Below are 16,122 nucleotides of genomic sequence, written 5' to 3'. Positions count from 1 at the left end.
CACTAAAAAATTCTGACTTTAACTATTATATTTACCGTTTATATGATTATGAAGAAACAAATCTCAGTTACCAGAAATGATCTCTAATAGTTGTAATCATTTTAAAAAGACTGAATTTTAAAATTTTTGAAATACCTCAAATTAGCAAGTAATCGATAGGTTTAATTAAAAGGGTGTGTTTGGTTTATTTTATTTGCCACTGTATTTCAGAACAAAAATCAAAAGATATCAATAAAACTTAATTTTTTTACTCAAAAACATTCAAAATGCAAATTTATTTAGCTATGTAGATCAAAGCATGCTTAGCTCTTGATCAACGGAAAATATTTGAATTTGAATTAAAAATATTTATCCTGCCTGAAGTTGACCTCAATTTAAAACTAAAATGCTTTTATCTCATTCAATACTTAATATAATTATTAAATATTTATATAGCATAAACATTATTAAATTGTATACTGTCCTGGCAATTCCCCAGTAAATCATACTTAATATTTTTTCAACCATCAACGGTCAAAATAATTTCAAATGTAGTTGAAAATAATAGCAAAAGTGTTTACTGCTTAAAAATTTTGTTAATTCGTCTGTAATCTAGTGAAATCTGTCCTTTTATCAATTAAATATTAGTTTAAAACAAGTCAGCATTGAAATAAGACGCGTTGAACACGGAGAAACCGCGAAAATAATGAGAACGTCGTTAGTTCTTTGTTTTATATTTATTATCTTTGTGTCGCAAATTTTTGATAATTCGGAAGCTTCTTTTGTAATAAGAAGAGCACCTAAGAAGCCACTATCTCCTGTCATTTTTGGTAAGTAAAAAATAATTATGTTTATTATTTATATCATTGCGCAATTAGTCATGTTTTTATTGATTATTCATGTACATTCTTGATTATGACACAAATAAATTGGCAAAAAATGTAACCGGATTACAAATATTAGTCAGTGACACTGATTTTAATTACTGACTAAGTTTTTTGGCATGTTGATACTCAAATCAGCAATCACATATGACGCAGCAGCCCATAAAGCTGTACACTTGTCTAGAACATCTCTATCTTCTACAGCCATTGTATCACCATCGGAATGATGGAAATAGAAGTACTTTTCATTCTTATTGATCAAAGAGGCAGATGGGAATCCTCGTTCAGTCCACCATGAAATGTCAGGACCTCCATCAGTTGGTTCCCTAAATTGTGTGGCGTTGATTGACTTCATTAATCTGTGAAATTATCAAAAAGCTTATTAATCATTTTCTACGCATCAATTAAATTATAAAATACGTACTTTAATATTTCCTGTAAAATACATGATGCGTCAGCATTTCCACTAAAATCTAATCCTTGAGGATCAAAAGTTCCAATATCTGATTCCATAAAGAAATTAAATTCATCTGATTCTGTTGCTTTATGTGCTTCCATGTACTGTTCAGCACCAACCATTCCTTGTTCCTCACTTGTCCATAAAATTGCTCTTATCGTTCTTTTTGGACGAAGATTCATAGCTTTTAAAAATTCGACAGCCTTCCATGAGATCATACTTCCGCCACCATCATCCATAGCTCCAACTAGATAAAAATTTAAATTATTATCTTATGACTAACACAGAGTTCCTATAATACTCACCACCGACATCCCAAGAGTCTAAATGTCCACTAACAACAACAACAGATTTATCCTTATATTTACTAGTTCCTTGCAACTCTCCAATGGTATTTCGTGAAATGCAGTCAGGTTTATTAAAATCAGACATCTCCAAGTGGATTGTTATTGGCTGTCCTCTTCTGTACATTCTTAAAATCATTTCGGCATCTTCGACTGTAATTGCAGCGACTGGAATTTTCTTGACTCCATCAGCATAGCTTTGATGTCCAGTATGAGGCGATCCAATAGAAAATGGAGTAATTGATCTAACTAAGGCTGCAACAGCTCCCTTTTCTGAAGCTCTACTTGCTGCATTTCCACGGTAGACAACGGTTTTGTCATATCCTTGCCATTTTGGGACGAACAGGACGATTTTACCTTTGACTTGATCTTCAGGAATTTTATTAAATTCATCAAACGACTCAACAGCAATAACATCAGCAATGATTCCACCACGAGGAGTTCCAATCGTACTTCCTAATCCTAAAATGTGCATATTCTTCTTCCATGGCTTCACAAGCTGTGCACTTTCAAATCCTCTCACCCAATTTGGTGCTGTTACATTTTCATTATGGACATTCTCAAGTCCACCCTTCTTCATTGACTCAACAACATAATCAATAGCTTTATCTAATGCATCCGTACATACCATACGTGGACCAAATAAATCCGTTAATTCAGCTAATGAATCCCAAGTTTTACCTTTAAAACGTCCATTTGTAATTTCGTCTATAATTTTATTGACTATATCTTGATAGCCGGCAATTTCCTTTACTAAATTATCAGGCAAATGACATACAGCATCTCCCGTTTCAGATTGATATGAATAATGTTCAATGGAATTATCAATAACACCAAGTAACGCTGATTTAATAAATAATGAAATGAAAATAAACAAAACTTTGCCTGTCCACAACGACATGTTTGAATGTAATGACAGGCACAGAAAATCGAGAAAGTTATAGAATGAGAATAAAAAGCAGGCAAAAGAATATTTTGAGTATTGAGAGTGAGAGCGTATGCTTATTATCAGTGATGATTCTCTCATCTATCACAAATCTTCCTACTTAGGTCAACAACATTCACGTGAATATGTCTCATGCATATTTTGGAGGCTCTCTCTTGTTACTTCCACATTCTAAAACTTTATCGCGTCAAATAAGTCCTTGCCCACTTGTCAGATCATGTCTTTACGTCATTAATTTTTTATTTTGTAATTGAGATCGCATGAGACTTTATATTTATTCTGTAGTAACTGCCAATCATCTCAATCAGTACATTTTTAGCCTTTTTGTGTGTCGCATTGTAAAGAAATATTTAGTAGCTACATGATACTACATAGAATTATTTTTGTGCTAATTGGAGCATCGTTTGGACTAATTTGTGGTTTTAAGATTGAACTTCCTTGGTCTGATAATGAGAATTCTGTGAATTATGTCTATAAGACATTTAAACCTAAATCACCTGTTATTTTTGGTATTTATTATTGGACTGAGATTTGGGAGGCTGTTTACTTATGATGACTGAACGTATTTACTTACTTTACTGGTCGTATGGATCAAGTGTGATCCATGGCAACTCTAAATTCTAGCCTGAAGCTGGTTTTATCGATGGCTACTGCTTAGCAATTACCAATTAATATGATGCCTGAATGTGCTACTAATTAGCATAATTTGAGGAGATACAATTGAGTATGATGGCTATAGATCATTAGTAACTGATAATTGAAGGGTTGCTGGTCTAGTGACTCAATGTGGACATTGCTTTGATTACGTCCTTTTTAATTCAGTGACATGATCAAGAACATCCAAAAGAACGTAAAATTCGTTAAACTGCGTCACATTCGAGCTATGACTCTTCTCATAAGTTCAGAACGTCATAAGTTAACTAACCTTCCTTAACCTACTAACGACTACGTATGCATATACCTAAAAATCACAATAATAATCTTCTTTCCCTTATTTAGTTCCCGGCGATGGAGGCAGTCAAGTTGATGTAAAGCTAAACAAGCCATCAACAGTCCACATCTTCTGTACGAAGACCACAAAAGACTACTTTAATGTATGGCTCAATTTGGAATTATTGGCACCATTAATCATTGACTGTTGGACTGATAATGCTAAGCTACATTACGATAATGTAACTAGAACAACAAGTAATTCCCCTGGCGTTGAGCACAGAATTCCAGGTACGATTTTTTCTTTGTTCCTTTATTAAATTTATTTTATCTGAATTTGTTTTTTTACGATTTATTAGGATGGGGTGATTCAGAAGTAAGTATGATGATTATTGATGTACAAACAAGTTGTTTTTATGACATCATTTGATTCAGACTGTAGAATGGATTGATCCATCGCATGCAAAACAAGGCGCATACTTTAAAACTATTGGAAATATGCTGGTTGCTAATGGATATGTTCGTAATGTGTCGATGAGAGGTGCTCCATTTGATTTCCGTAAAGGACCAAGTAAGATATTTTTTGGGGTCAGTCATATGTGAACGATCCCTGCACTAACTTAAATGATGAATGATGTCTAATTATTCCAAATTTCTCTATTGCTCAAAGGTGAGCTTGGACAATACTTTATTGACTTAAAGAAGCTTACTGAAGATACATACGAGCTTAATGATAATGAGCCAATTACTTATATTGCTCATTCGATGGGAGCTCCAATGTTGATGATCTTCTTCCAACAACAAACTGAGGCATGGAAGGAGAAATATGTTAGGCGAATGATAACTGTTGCTGGTAATTTATTATGATGAATTGCTGTCAATAAACATTTAATTTGATTATTTTCATTGCAGGTGCATGGGCTGGAAGGTAATTAATATTCTGTGCTTAACTTTCTTATTTGATAATTTAATTCATGGAAATTATAAATTGTTTAGTGCTAAAGCAGTTAAGGTATTCACAATGGGCGATGATCTTGGAAGTTTAGGACTTTTTGCTAGTGAAATGAAGCCAATGCAAATTTCAATGCCTTCACTTGCATTTTTGCTACCCTTCCCAGCTGTTTGGAAGCCTGATGAAGTTCTAGTCTCAACACCAAGCCGAAATTACACACACAGTCAGCTAAATGAATACTTTACAGATCTGGGATATCCAACAGCTTGGGAAATGCGAAAGGATAATCTGAAATTTGTTGAGAATTTTGCTCCACCGAATGTTGAGATTCATTGCTTATATTCGACGAAAATGCCAACTGTTGAGAGGTAAGATACTTAAGATCAGCATCATGATAGCCTTACAATGACTCATATCCTCCAATTTTAGATTACATTTCAAAAGTAATGACTTGTCAAGCACACCAGAATTGATCTATGGCGATGGTGATGGATCTGTCAATTTGAGAAGCTCACAAGCCTGTACACTATGGCGAGGACTACAAAAGCAATCAATTTCGACATTAAATGTTGAAAAAGTTGAACATTTTGAGATTCTACACAATGAACAGGTTGTTAATTATATTAAAGACTTGATGATTAATTAGAAAAGCATTCAGCATGCGAGTAAAGTCCTTAAGAAGCAATAGATATAGAATGAAACCAAACAAAACAATGTGATTAACGATATTCGAATTCTAGAAAAAGAAGTAATAATTTTAACTAATATTAAAAAAAAAGCCATGACTAAATTGTAATCGAATTGAATAAATTCTACTTATTATTTCCAATTTTATGAATATTCTAACTATTTACAATATCTAACAAAAAAGCACTAGCCTAGGATCATCAAAAAAAAAAAAATTTACACTGAACATGAACAATTATGAATTACTTTTTGGGCGACATAGCAAAATCGACTGGAATGAGCAATGATTATAAGTTATTTACAGTGAGCATCATCGTACGCTTATTCCATTGATTGTGATAATATTTCCTCTATTCGGCTCTGGTTCATACATTTCCTCATTAACTCTCATTTCATAAGGCTGATCATATATTGTCGTTTCGTTAGGTATTTGATCGTATATATTTTCCGATCTAAGACTATTATCGCTACTTAAATTACTAGTATTAGTTCTGACTGGTGACTGGAATGTATTAAATGTTGCCATATTGCCAGCACGATTATGTAAATCGAAATTGGCTCGTTGATTCTCTAAACTAGAATAGGACATGACTGCGGCATTTTGATCCTCCTTTCTCTCAGCTGCTTGTACATTCTCGGAATTCTTTACAGGACGTGATTTATTTCTGAAATTTACGATTTGAACGCTGAGAAATTGTTACTTATAAGAAAAATGTTTAAAAGATTCAAGAATAGTCTTACCGATGAAGGAATACAATAAGGATAAAGATTAATAGGATAACAATGACTGCTGCTGATATTGCGACTCCAGTTCCAATATTGTCTTCATTTACGGCTTCATTCACTGACACTAAAGGACATACAGGTTAGAATTATACTTCAAAAAATGTAAAGGCACAACTTACATTCACATCTAGGCTCATCACCACTCCACTTGCCGTCCTCCATACACTTCCTCAAGTATGGTCCAATTCTGTTATAATTTGGAATGCAATGATATTCAGCAGATCCACCATAAGTGGTTACATCATTAACAATTATAATTCTTCCATTTTCAACTTCATTTGGACGTTCGCAGTCAACAGCTATATTAATTAAAGAATATTTTTTATAGCTTAACTAATAAGCAGAAACCATTAATTACTTACGTTTACAAACAGGATTCTTTCCTGTCCAACGTCCATTTAAAAGACAAGTTCTTGTGTTATTTCCAACAAGATAACGTCCTTTTGTACATGAGAACTTTGCAACCTGTCCAACAAGTTGTAATCCTGCATCAACAATTAAATGTTCACTGACATTGAACGATGGACAGGTAATTTCCACACATTTAGGTTCACCATCTCCACTCCATTTTCCATCCTCTGAGCATATTCTCCTCGAAACTCCATCAAGCTTATAATTGTCATTGCACTCATAAAGTGCCGTTGATCCATAATATGTAACATTAGCAGTTAATGTGACAGTTCCATTACCGATTGTTGGAGGGCTACCGCAATCAACATCTTATGGATATAAAAGTTTATGATCGATAAAAGGCTTTTTAAGACGTTATCTATAAAAGTACTTACAAACACATGATGGAATTTCCTTAGCTGACCACTGTCCATTTTCTTCGCATGTTATAAGAGCATCGCCAACAATTTTATATCCGCGTTCGCATCGATATTTAGCTAATGCACCAACTTTATAAGTTTGAACTGAACTTGATAAGTCTTGATTAGTTCGTAAAACAGTTCGTCCATACATTCGGTCATTTCCTGTCACAGACAGTAAGCTATGATCTGCAAGAAGTGGTTCTGAACATCTAATTTCTTCACATTTTGGTGAAGAGTCACTCCATAAACCAGTTTCTAAGCATATTCTCTTCGGATTTCCATTAAGTCTGTGAGTATTCACACAACTAAAGGCGACCTCTGAACCAATGTATGTTGTATTTTGTAAATATCTTATAGATCCAAATGGAATTTGAGTTAATGGCTTACAATCAATAACTGAAATATTAAAAACACGGAAAAAGTATTAATCATATGCTGGTTAAAAACAAACAAATCAAATTTACATTGACAGATCGGCGGGTCTTTATCCCAATCACCAGTTTCTAAGCACTTGAGCACAGCATCTCCTTTTAAAACGTGACCAGGATCACAATGGTAGGTGATTGATGAATGTACATTATAGTCATAACCGACAACATAAGATGCAGTTGGAACTTGTGGAGTTTCGCACGAAATCAATTCACATGATGGTGTCGTTCCTGACCATCTTCCATCTTTTGTACATGTTTGGATGTCATCGCCATTAACAAGCCAGTAATCATCATCACACTCATATTTAACGATAGATCCAACAGTCGTTGTACCATTAATCAATACTAATGAACCTCTATCCGGTCTAGCTGGCGTACCACAATCAACATATCGACATGTAGGCACATTTCCAGTCCATTGACCCCCAAGACCACATGACAAAATATTTTCGCCAATTAACACATATCCATGATCGCATGAATATGTTACAGTTGATCCAGCACGTCGACCTGATATTTTAATCTTTCCACCGCTGATTTGTTTCGGCTCCGGACACCAATCGACTAAACATTGCGGGTGTTTACCACTCCATCCAGTCGTTGTACATGTTCGATTTTCATTACCAATCAATGTATAATTTTCATGACATATATACTGTGCAACAGCACCAAAAGTTGTTCTTTCTTCCGACATTCTTATTGAACCATGTTCCAACTTTTCAAGTGGACCGCAATCAATGTCTAGAGATAGATTTATGATTTAATTTATTCATGTCTTTAAAAAAATAAAGCAGTTGTTCTACTTACATTTACAAGTAGGTGCAACATCAGACCAAAAACCATTCGACTGACACTCCCTCGTCGCATTACCAACAAGCGAATGCTCTTTTGGACACTTATATTCAACTATGGCACCGACTGAGAAATTTTTACCAACAATTGTTGTATTATAAAGTACGTCAGGTGATCCACATGATAATGGCTGATGTTGACAGATGAAATGTAAATAATCAAGATTACAGCCGACATCATTCCATAGCCAATTCCGTCCACCGTCAAGAACAACACAATTTTGTTCTCCATTGTAGTTGTTGGGTTGATCTTTTCCCCATGTCGGTCTCACCACAGTGTCACCTGTTGTCGTGGGAAATAAGAGAGAATAGATAACTTTAGTTCCAACCGCTTACTTCGTACTGAATTTCAAGGTCAATATTTTCTAGGTATATGAATATTGCAAGGTATTATTAAATTTTAATGTTGATGTTAAGGCTATTTAATACATCTCAAATATAATAAAAGTGAATGGAAATCGGTGTCGATTCCCACATGATGAAGCCGCTGATAAATAACCACCGTAATTAAAATCCATACAACGTTTGAGAACTTTACTTATATTCAAGATAAATGAAGCATGGAATGGGAAAAATGTAAATTTTAAGCAAATAGCCAAGAGCATTTTGGGGTGTATTGATAAATGGCGACTATTGATTTTGAGCAATGCTACTTAAAGTATGGTCAGTGATACACCCATGTGAGACGATACATGGGACACTCATGTGACACGATACACGAGACACTCATGTGAAACGATACATGAGACACTCATATGACATAACACATGAGACTCATGTGTCGCCACATAGTTGTTAGTGTATGACGATCGGCAGAAATGATTCACGTTAGCCAAGTGGCTGATACATGATGTCTGAGTGGCTCATACATGGCTTCTAAGTGACTGACACATAGCGTCTAAGAGACTGACACATGAGATCTAAGTGGAGAAGACATGGCAACTAAGTGGCTGATGCATGGTGATCAAGTGACAATTTTCATGTTATCTGCCATAAAAATTGCCACTTGAATGTCATGTGACCACCATTCAGCAGCCAAGACCAGCTTATACCAATCGATAATGAATGAAATTCCATATATTGACTCAATTAACACTAACGCAATCCCTAACTCTCTAACAGAACGACTTTTAGAGCTCGACACATTTGAGTGTCACATGTACTATGTCACACGAAAGTCACATGTATTATGTCACATGAGTGTCTCAATTTTTTATAGTCGTCACATCCAAATAATCCCCACCACGACTCTTTCAATTATTTATCTATGAGAATTCGGCATTTATAATGACGAAATCAAATCAAATTACAATATAACCATCATCAATCAATGTTTCATTAAAATAATGGGATATTGGACTGCCTCATTTATGTCCAAGTAAATTTTGATAGATCAATTGCCATTGTGTCTCGTAACATTAAGATTTTGACAGATCTAAAAAAAGGCAATAAATTGGAATCAAGCAGATGATCCAGCACCGCAAATTGTTTACAATTTTAATGAGTATATTTTATTCCATCTCGTCGTCATGGTAAATAACTTCATCATCACAATCAGAAGGCTTCATCAACAAAAATGTTTTCGGATGGGCCAGTACTATTTATTACAAAATAGAAATATTTGAATCGAATGGATAAATCCGGTCTTGAGAACTTTCCCATAATTAGCATTTCTTTTCTATGCCTTAATAGAAACATAATGGCAATGAAATGATGGATGTAAACATTCAATGTAACAGAATGCCTGAAATTCTCTAGAATAATTAAAGTTAGAAGCGCTGGATGTAATGAAGTTTAAAACGATTTTAAGCATGCAATGAAAAAATTTCTTTAATTTTTCATTTACAGAATCACATCATTTTTTAGATGGAATTTTTTGTGGCTATATAGACTGAGGTGCTAGATAAATTCGTGACTCGAATCAACAATTCTATTCTATATTTTAATTTATGTATACAAAATGAATAACAAAACCAGATGGAAACGCAATTTGTGAAGCATAATTTAAAGCAGAGTTGGCAATTGAACGGAGAATAGCTATCAATAGGCAAATCGGCAAATCCTCAATTGGCGTCTATTGACACCTTCGATCGCACCAGGTCGATATTCGTTGACTACCGATTTTAGATATCATTGCCCGGTGTTAACTACGTATGGCCGGTCGCCATTGACAGCCGCTGGTCGATATCATCAGCGGGGATCGGTCGCCGTTAACTGCCCATGATAGATGACAATTCGGTCGCCGTCGACTTACGATTGTCGTTGGCTGCGGCCGGTCGCTTTACAATGCCGATGGTGGATGTCATCGGCGGCGACCTATCGGCGTTGACTACCATTGCCAGATATCATCGGCATTGACCAGCCCCGATTGACTGCCAATAGTAGAAGACATGAAATGGACGAAGACAGCCAATTGCCAACCCTGACTTAAAATAATTCACCAGAGTAATCGGATGAAACAAAAAGAGTTCTATAAACAAACCAAACCTAAAGTAAAAAGCATCTTTACGGTCTTTGATTTTCAATTCATTACACACTTAACTTCACATATACAGCCACAGGAAAAACGCAATTAAGTATAATGGAAATAAATAGAATTGTCTTACCATTTACCCATCGCCATGTTCTAGCCGTTATTCCGGGCTCTTTTTGAGCACCGACCCATACTAACTGGGTCTTGAGATCTGCCTTTCTACGATCAAGTTCCGCCAATATATAGTCATATGTTGCACCGCGAAAATCATGAAGCAAATCTCCACCTAATTTGAATATATTTTAATGGATAAAGAAGATGGAAAATGGAATTGAATAATCGACTATTACATTTAATAATTATGCATTATAATGCTCACCATGTGAACGGCATGTTGCTCTTGCTCGATCAAAACTTTCACCTCTCGTCACATGAAACTCATAACATGTACGTGAGAATGTTGTTAAAATTGTTTCGGGACTTAAATTTGGTGATGCACAGCGTTCACTTGAAAATTCTATATGTAGGAGGTAAATATCCATTCTTAGAATTTCAATTACATTTTGGACATAAAGAATTCAAAAGCTTACCATCATTGGAGAATACTTCGACTTCACAAAGACTTAGACTTCCTTCGACACCTACAAGTTGAATGGCTACATATTGACCGATGAGAGGTCGAGCACATGTGAATGCTTTTGTTGTACCTTCTTCCATCGTACCCGGATTCCATGCACATAATGGATTCTTTTGTAAATCTGTACTACTGTTACCGACTCTTATTTCGAGATCTTGGAGCGGATTATGACCGCAACAACCTCTTGTTGTTATTCTAACGACTCGGACTGTTTGTGGCGCAAGTAAATCAACACGCCACCATGGTGATGTTTCTTTTTGCGTTTCCGAACATTCTTGACCGTCCGGATTTTGGTTTCCTGCCTTACCATCATTGGCATAAAATGCTGGTCCAATTCGCGTTACTGATGACTGATTAACTGGTTTTCTATAAGCTACATTCGTACCTGTACATGAAGCATAGAAACAACATTATAGAATTAAGACAGGAACAAGCTTGTACGATTCGTCAATTAAAGTAAACGACAAGCATCTTTCTAGGAATTTAATTAAAATCACGTAAAGAATGAATGAAGTAATTTAAAAATTTAATAAGCGTTAAATCGAGATGACAAATATGTTTGTATGATGTAGATTAATTGATTGAGACATCATAATACATTAGCACTTTATTATACGATGACGTGCATTACGAAAAATCATAGTCAGCCATTGTTTTTATTTGTTTTCTTAAGAAAAAATGTTGCCAATCAACTGTTCTATTCAACAACAATAGCAACAAAAGCTTCTTTCAATGTCTACATATCTTACACAATGTTGTTTATAAGCATTTGTATATCTACTTCTAATAGCATCGGTGTGTATTATAATATTATTTTTCATCATTTTTTTACTTCTTATTTTTCTGTGAAAATAATGAGTTCACCTAAATAGTATTCAAAATTAATATTTCACATATGCCACAAATTCTCTTCATTTTCTTCATTAATTCACATCTTCTTCTTCATCAGGTTAGCATTTAATGGCGAAACTATATCTAAGTAATCTCAGTATGTCCGAATATTAGATTATCGGATATCAAAATTGAGAATTTGTGCAAACTTTCTGATTCCGCCATCACTAACAAGATGGAAAGCCTTTTGTGGCAACTTATGCTAACAAGTCGGAGCTTGGTTGAAGTAAATAAGTAAGAACTCAAAGTTAATTTAAATTGTTTTAACGTTCATTTGAGATTTGAATAATATTTATTGTACATAGTTGAAAACCCCTTTTCTTATTAAAAAATTCAGTCTGTTTTTAAACTTCGAAGAATAAACATCATTGTGAAGAAATAGAATCCATAAGGAGTTCTTAATTACATTTACATTTAACTGTATTTAACCACAATTACAAAACGGATCTATTATGGAAAAATCTTCATAGAAGTTTAGAATTTTGTGATTTGGCTAATATTCAGGAAGTCACATTTATTATTCAAGTTATTATTGCAATTCTAATATAAAAGCTGCATGGTTAGATGCACTATGCTCAAAAATTAAGTAATCTTCTTCAAATTTATCAAAGTTTACTGTTTCCTGATCATTAATCCAACATTAATCTAAACACTTCAGCATTTTCTCATATAAACACGACTATAATCTTCATCTGCGATCGCAAATCTAAAGTCCGGAAATTACCAAAGCTCAATTAGAACCTACTTAATACTTTGCAAAACTTGTTAATATGAACAATGGGATCACCACTTATTTGTAAACAAAAATGGTAAATTAGCATGTGTTTAACACTTTTCATGTTCTTAGTCAAAACTTACTGCTTGCAAAGAACTTTGCACTAAAACAGTATTGTTCATACTTTTTTTGTACCACTGCACACTTTAGTTCAATTTAGACAAAACTGCACTAAAGAAGCATGTAACCAGGCCTGGATGTCGACTCGAATTTTGTATGAAAAAGTCGATTCAAATCGACTCGATTCCATATCAATTTCGAGTAAACTTTAAGCTCTGTATGTACCTACAAAAGCGTTACAGTGATCCAATAACACACCATAGCAATGACTTTCATACTATTTTACTTTCATTGTCGATTTGTCTTCACGCATTTCAATCTACATAATATTAAAAGAAAATGATTTGAATGAATGAATGTGAAATATGAATTTTAAAGGCATTTACCATAAACTTATTAATTTTTGTTTTCTGCCATATAATTTTATGACTTTGATCAACATCTAATGTATGAGAGTAAATTGAAACTTAATGATATTGGCAACAGCTTCTTATAGGGTAACTCAATTAATTTACACAAAAAATCTTAAATATAGTTTTCAAAATGGATTTAAATTGTGCTACAAATTAAGATTATATCTTACAATACAGGTATGTGTATTCGTCTCAAGGTTAATTTAAGACATTTACACACTTATTTCAATATAAACTTTGCATACAGACATTCTGTGACACTTGACACTTGAGATTTGCAAAATAAGACATAATTGAGTGGTTTCAGTTCCTAATAAATGCAAAAATATTTGATTTTTAAAATTCAATTAGTAATTGGTACGAAGTAGAACAAGTCATAAATATTTTGATAAGTGTCTTTATTTAAAGTAGGCCGCAAAATCACACACATATTGTTATTTAGCATACAATAGAATTCCTTTCATTTTTTCCACCTCGATGAAAAAAGTCAGTATTACTCAAATGTGTTAAAATGTGTGCATATTGGATGGCTGATTGAGTAAGCAAATATATCGTGTGTTTATTTGACTTTTAGAAAGTAGCCTTAGTCACTCAGAATTGACACTTCCTTCTTGCAAAAAATATTTGAAAAGTTGCTTCTGGCTAATTAATAATAGCGGTGTATGGACATGAATTGTGAATTTTGATGGATTGAAAAAAGCTGAGAAGTCTAGATATGGTGTGAATTAGGAGGACGAAGGTGATTTGACCTGGAGTGCTGAGGTATTTGGAGATACAGAATGCTAAGGCTTGGCTGGTTATGTAAAAACTCTCAAGACTGAGACTAAGATTTCACAGTCAAGACCGAGACTAAAAGGGATCTACAAGACTTCAAATTCTTGATCTAGACTAATCTTGACTTGATCTTGACATATTTCAAGACTGGGAAGTCACAGTCTCAATCTCGAGTTCTTTTGTAGTCTCGGTCTCAAGTTCCCTTGTAGTCTCGATCTCGAGTTCTCTTATAGTCTCGGTATTGAAAATTCGTCGATATTGGGCTATCTGGAAACTGATTTTAAAGCCTTATTTTGAGATTTTACCCTTGGTTCTCTTGCTAAATCACTAAACAAAGAACTGTGTTTATCTACAAGATTATCTAATAGCTAATACAAAGAATCTTCTATTAACAAATTCAAAGATTCATCTGATTCGTTCACCTTCAACTAAATTTATTTAATACCATATTACATTTAGATGCATCCGGTGTAGAGATGAACATGTTATTATTGATTTTGATTATAAAGTGCAATAGATGTAGAAAATTTATGAACGCCCTTCAATAAAGGTTCAAATGTGAGAAGTAACGGACATAGATAATTGAATAACAATCATTGTATTCTGAGAATCCATAAAGCTCTAAGCTATCTTCATTCTATATCCAATAATCTCAAAATCCAGCGCCTTTAACATCCAATTACCTCAACTTCTTTTACTTATATTCGAAATTATTCTGTCGATTGTCAGCACAACCAGTGGAAAAAAAATGTTTGTAATGCACCCGTCATTAAGTTATTGCTACCACTACTTACTATGATTTTCTAAAGTGTTTCTTATTTTATATTTATTTCCTGCTATTTGTAGTTAAAAAATTGGGCGTTTCAGATCATTTACACATTACAATAAAAAGCATTTAATTGTGCTGCTATTGTGGATTGATTTGAGAAATGATAATTAACCAGTTGCACATATGACTATAGTCAGACATTAATGTTGGATAAATAAATGTTTTGATAGGTAGACTGCATGAAAAATCAACAATTTATTACATACATAGACTCGTACATAATCGCATCATCATTTTCATTGTGTTTAAGATCTTACAGATGCAAAGCATAATTCAATAAAGATCAAAATAGATGAAAAATTGGATATTAAAGCGTGTTGAAAAGATTTATGGAATTAAGTAAATAATGAAAAAAAAAAGTTTTGAAATTCATTCTCATTTTTACAGCATTAAAAATTGCAGAACGTGATGCTATCGATTATTATTGTTGCATATTATATCTGATATTTACCACAAAATGGCAGTTCCTTCTCCCAGCCTTTCTTTGGATCACATTTTATTGTTGATGGACCAAACAGCTCATATCCTGAATCACACTCATATGTTGCTTCACTCAGTCCAAAATCAGATGATTTTGTTTGTACTCTACTATTTACTGGCACTGCTGGCGGTCCACACACTGAAAATAAATATAAATTATACCCAATTAGTCAAGTTTTGTTGGTTATGTATGATAGTTATGTATTGAATAATCTTTATTTACAGACGTATACCCGATCGGCACAAATTAAGCATAAGAGAGAAAGAACATGCTTTAAAGAGCGAGCTTTGCTTGAATATACTAGTTGAGCATGCTCGGAAGCGTGCTTTCAGCTTACTCAACTCTAGAGAGCATTTTCTATGTCCGATATTGTGAAATGTTTCCAATACGGCGACGAAGTGGCAGGATACTTCGAACCAAGTGGCTTAACTGGACGGAATCAATCAAATTTGCTGATTGACTGCCACTTGACTCTAAGTATGGTTCCAAAACCTCTCCTTGGTAACAACATTTCAATATGTGTCGATCGGGCTATAATCGGATGCTTTCCCGAGTGACACAAATGAAGAAGACCTCACCACGGAGCTTTTAAGACTCCAATCAACAAATGGAAGCCACATTAGTTCGACATTCATATCAGATTTGCAAAACAGGAAGCTGTCACAGGCAAAACCATACAATTTCTTGATAATTTGTATGGTTTTATTTAAATTAACAAGAAATTGTACGG

At 34.1% G+C, this 16,122-nt stretch overlaps 3 protein-coding genes across 4 annotated transcripts in view; 1 reads left to right on the top strand and 2 right to left on the bottom strand.

Moving 5' to 3' along the window:
- Window positions 1-457: 457 nt before the first annotated feature.
- Window positions 458-5,332, top strand: LOC139093584 (lysosomal phospholipase A and acyltransferase-like). The gene is made up of 8 exons (XM_070644337.1): window positions 458-809; window positions 3,610-3,831; window positions 3,900-3,916; window positions 3,976-4,111; window positions 4,211-4,393; window positions 4,453-4,468; window positions 4,537-4,860; window positions 4,922-5,332. The coding sequence occupies exons 1-8, from the start codon at window positions 686-688 to the stop codon at window positions 5,136-5,138; spliced, it is 1,239 nt and encodes a 412-aa protein (XP_070500438.1). The 5' UTR covers window positions 458-685; the 3' UTR covers window positions 5,139-5,332.
- On the bottom strand, window positions 832-2,676 carry LOC139093583 (carboxypeptidase Q-like). Its single transcript, XM_070644336.1, has 3 exons — window positions 1,626-2,676; window positions 1,288-1,567; window positions 832-1,222 (listed from the first exon to the last, which is right to left on the bottom strand). The coding sequence occupies exons 1-3, from the start codon at window positions 2,563-2,565 to the stop codon at window positions 958-960; spliced, it is 1,485 nt and encodes a 494-aa protein (XP_070500437.1). The 5' UTR covers window positions 2,566-2,676; the 3' UTR covers window positions 832-957.
- The window catches only part of LOC139093582 (P-selectin-like), a 33,284-nt gene continuing 22,440 nt past the window's right edge, over window positions 5,279-16,122 (bottom strand). The window contains exons 2-12 of one of the 2 annotated variants that reach the window (XM_070644333.1): window positions 15,363-15,530; window positions 11,123-11,554; window positions 10,912-11,049; window positions 10,666-10,818; window positions 8,016-8,342; window positions 7,242-7,949; window positions 6,751-7,173; window positions 6,328-6,684; window positions 6,085-6,264; window positions 5,921-6,029; window positions 5,279-5,865 (exon numbers count right to left, since the gene is read on the bottom strand). In XM_070644333.1, the coding sequence (XP_070500434.1) occupies window positions 5,490-5,865; window positions 5,921-6,029; window positions 6,085-6,264; window positions 6,328-6,684; window positions 6,751-7,173; window positions 7,242-7,949; window positions 8,016-8,342; window positions 10,666-10,818; window positions 10,912-11,049; window positions 11,123-11,554; window positions 15,363-15,530 (3,371 nt within the window). In that variant the 3' untranslated portion in view covers window positions 5,279-5,489. The remainder of the gene's footprint in view (window positions 5,866-5,920; window positions 6,030-6,084; window positions 6,265-6,327; window positions 6,685-6,750; window positions 7,174-7,241; window positions 7,950-8,015; window positions 8,343-10,665; window positions 10,819-10,911; window positions 11,050-11,122; window positions 11,555-15,362; window positions 15,531-16,122) is intronic. The other variant, XM_070644334.1, reaches the window with a different exon arrangement.

Source organism: Chironomus tepperi, unplaced genomic scaffold (genome assembly GCF_022539635.2).
Source record: "Chironomus tepperi strain 1889 unplaced genomic scaffold, CSIRO-AGI_Ctep_v1 contig_337, whole genome shotgun sequence".
Lineage (NCBI taxonomy): Eukaryota > Metazoa > Arthropoda > Insecta > Diptera > Chironomidae > Chironomus > Chironomus tepperi.
This window is presented reverse-complemented; position numbering and strand designations above follow the sequence as displayed.

Excerpts from the sequence above, each read along its gene's own strand:
- LOC139093583 (XM_070644336.1), bottom strand. The coding sequence starts at position 2,565 with ATGTCGTTGTGGACAGGCAAAGTTTTGTTTATTTTCATTTCATTATTT. Across the intron at positions 1,568-1,625 it reads AGACTCTTGGGATGTCGGTG|TTGGAGCTATGGATGATGGT; the intron begins GTGAGTATTATA and ends ATTTTTATCTAG. Across the intron at positions 1,223-1,287 it reads ATTTTACAGGAAATATTAAA|ATTAATGAAGTCAATCAACG; the intron begins GTACGTATTTTA and ends ATAATTTCACAG.
- LOC139093584 (XM_070644337.1), top strand. The coding sequence starts at position 686 with ATGAGAACGTCGTTAGTTCTTTGTTTTATATTTATTATCTTTGTGTCG. Across the intron at positions 810-3,609 it reads ACTATCTCCTGTCATTTTTG|TTCCCGGCGATGGAGGCAGT; the intron begins GTAAGTAAAAAA and ends TCCCTTATTTAG. Across the intron at positions 4,861-4,921 it reads AAAATGCCAACTGTTGAGAG|ATTACATTTCAAAAGTAATG; the intron begins GTAAGATACTTA and ends CTCCAATTTTAG.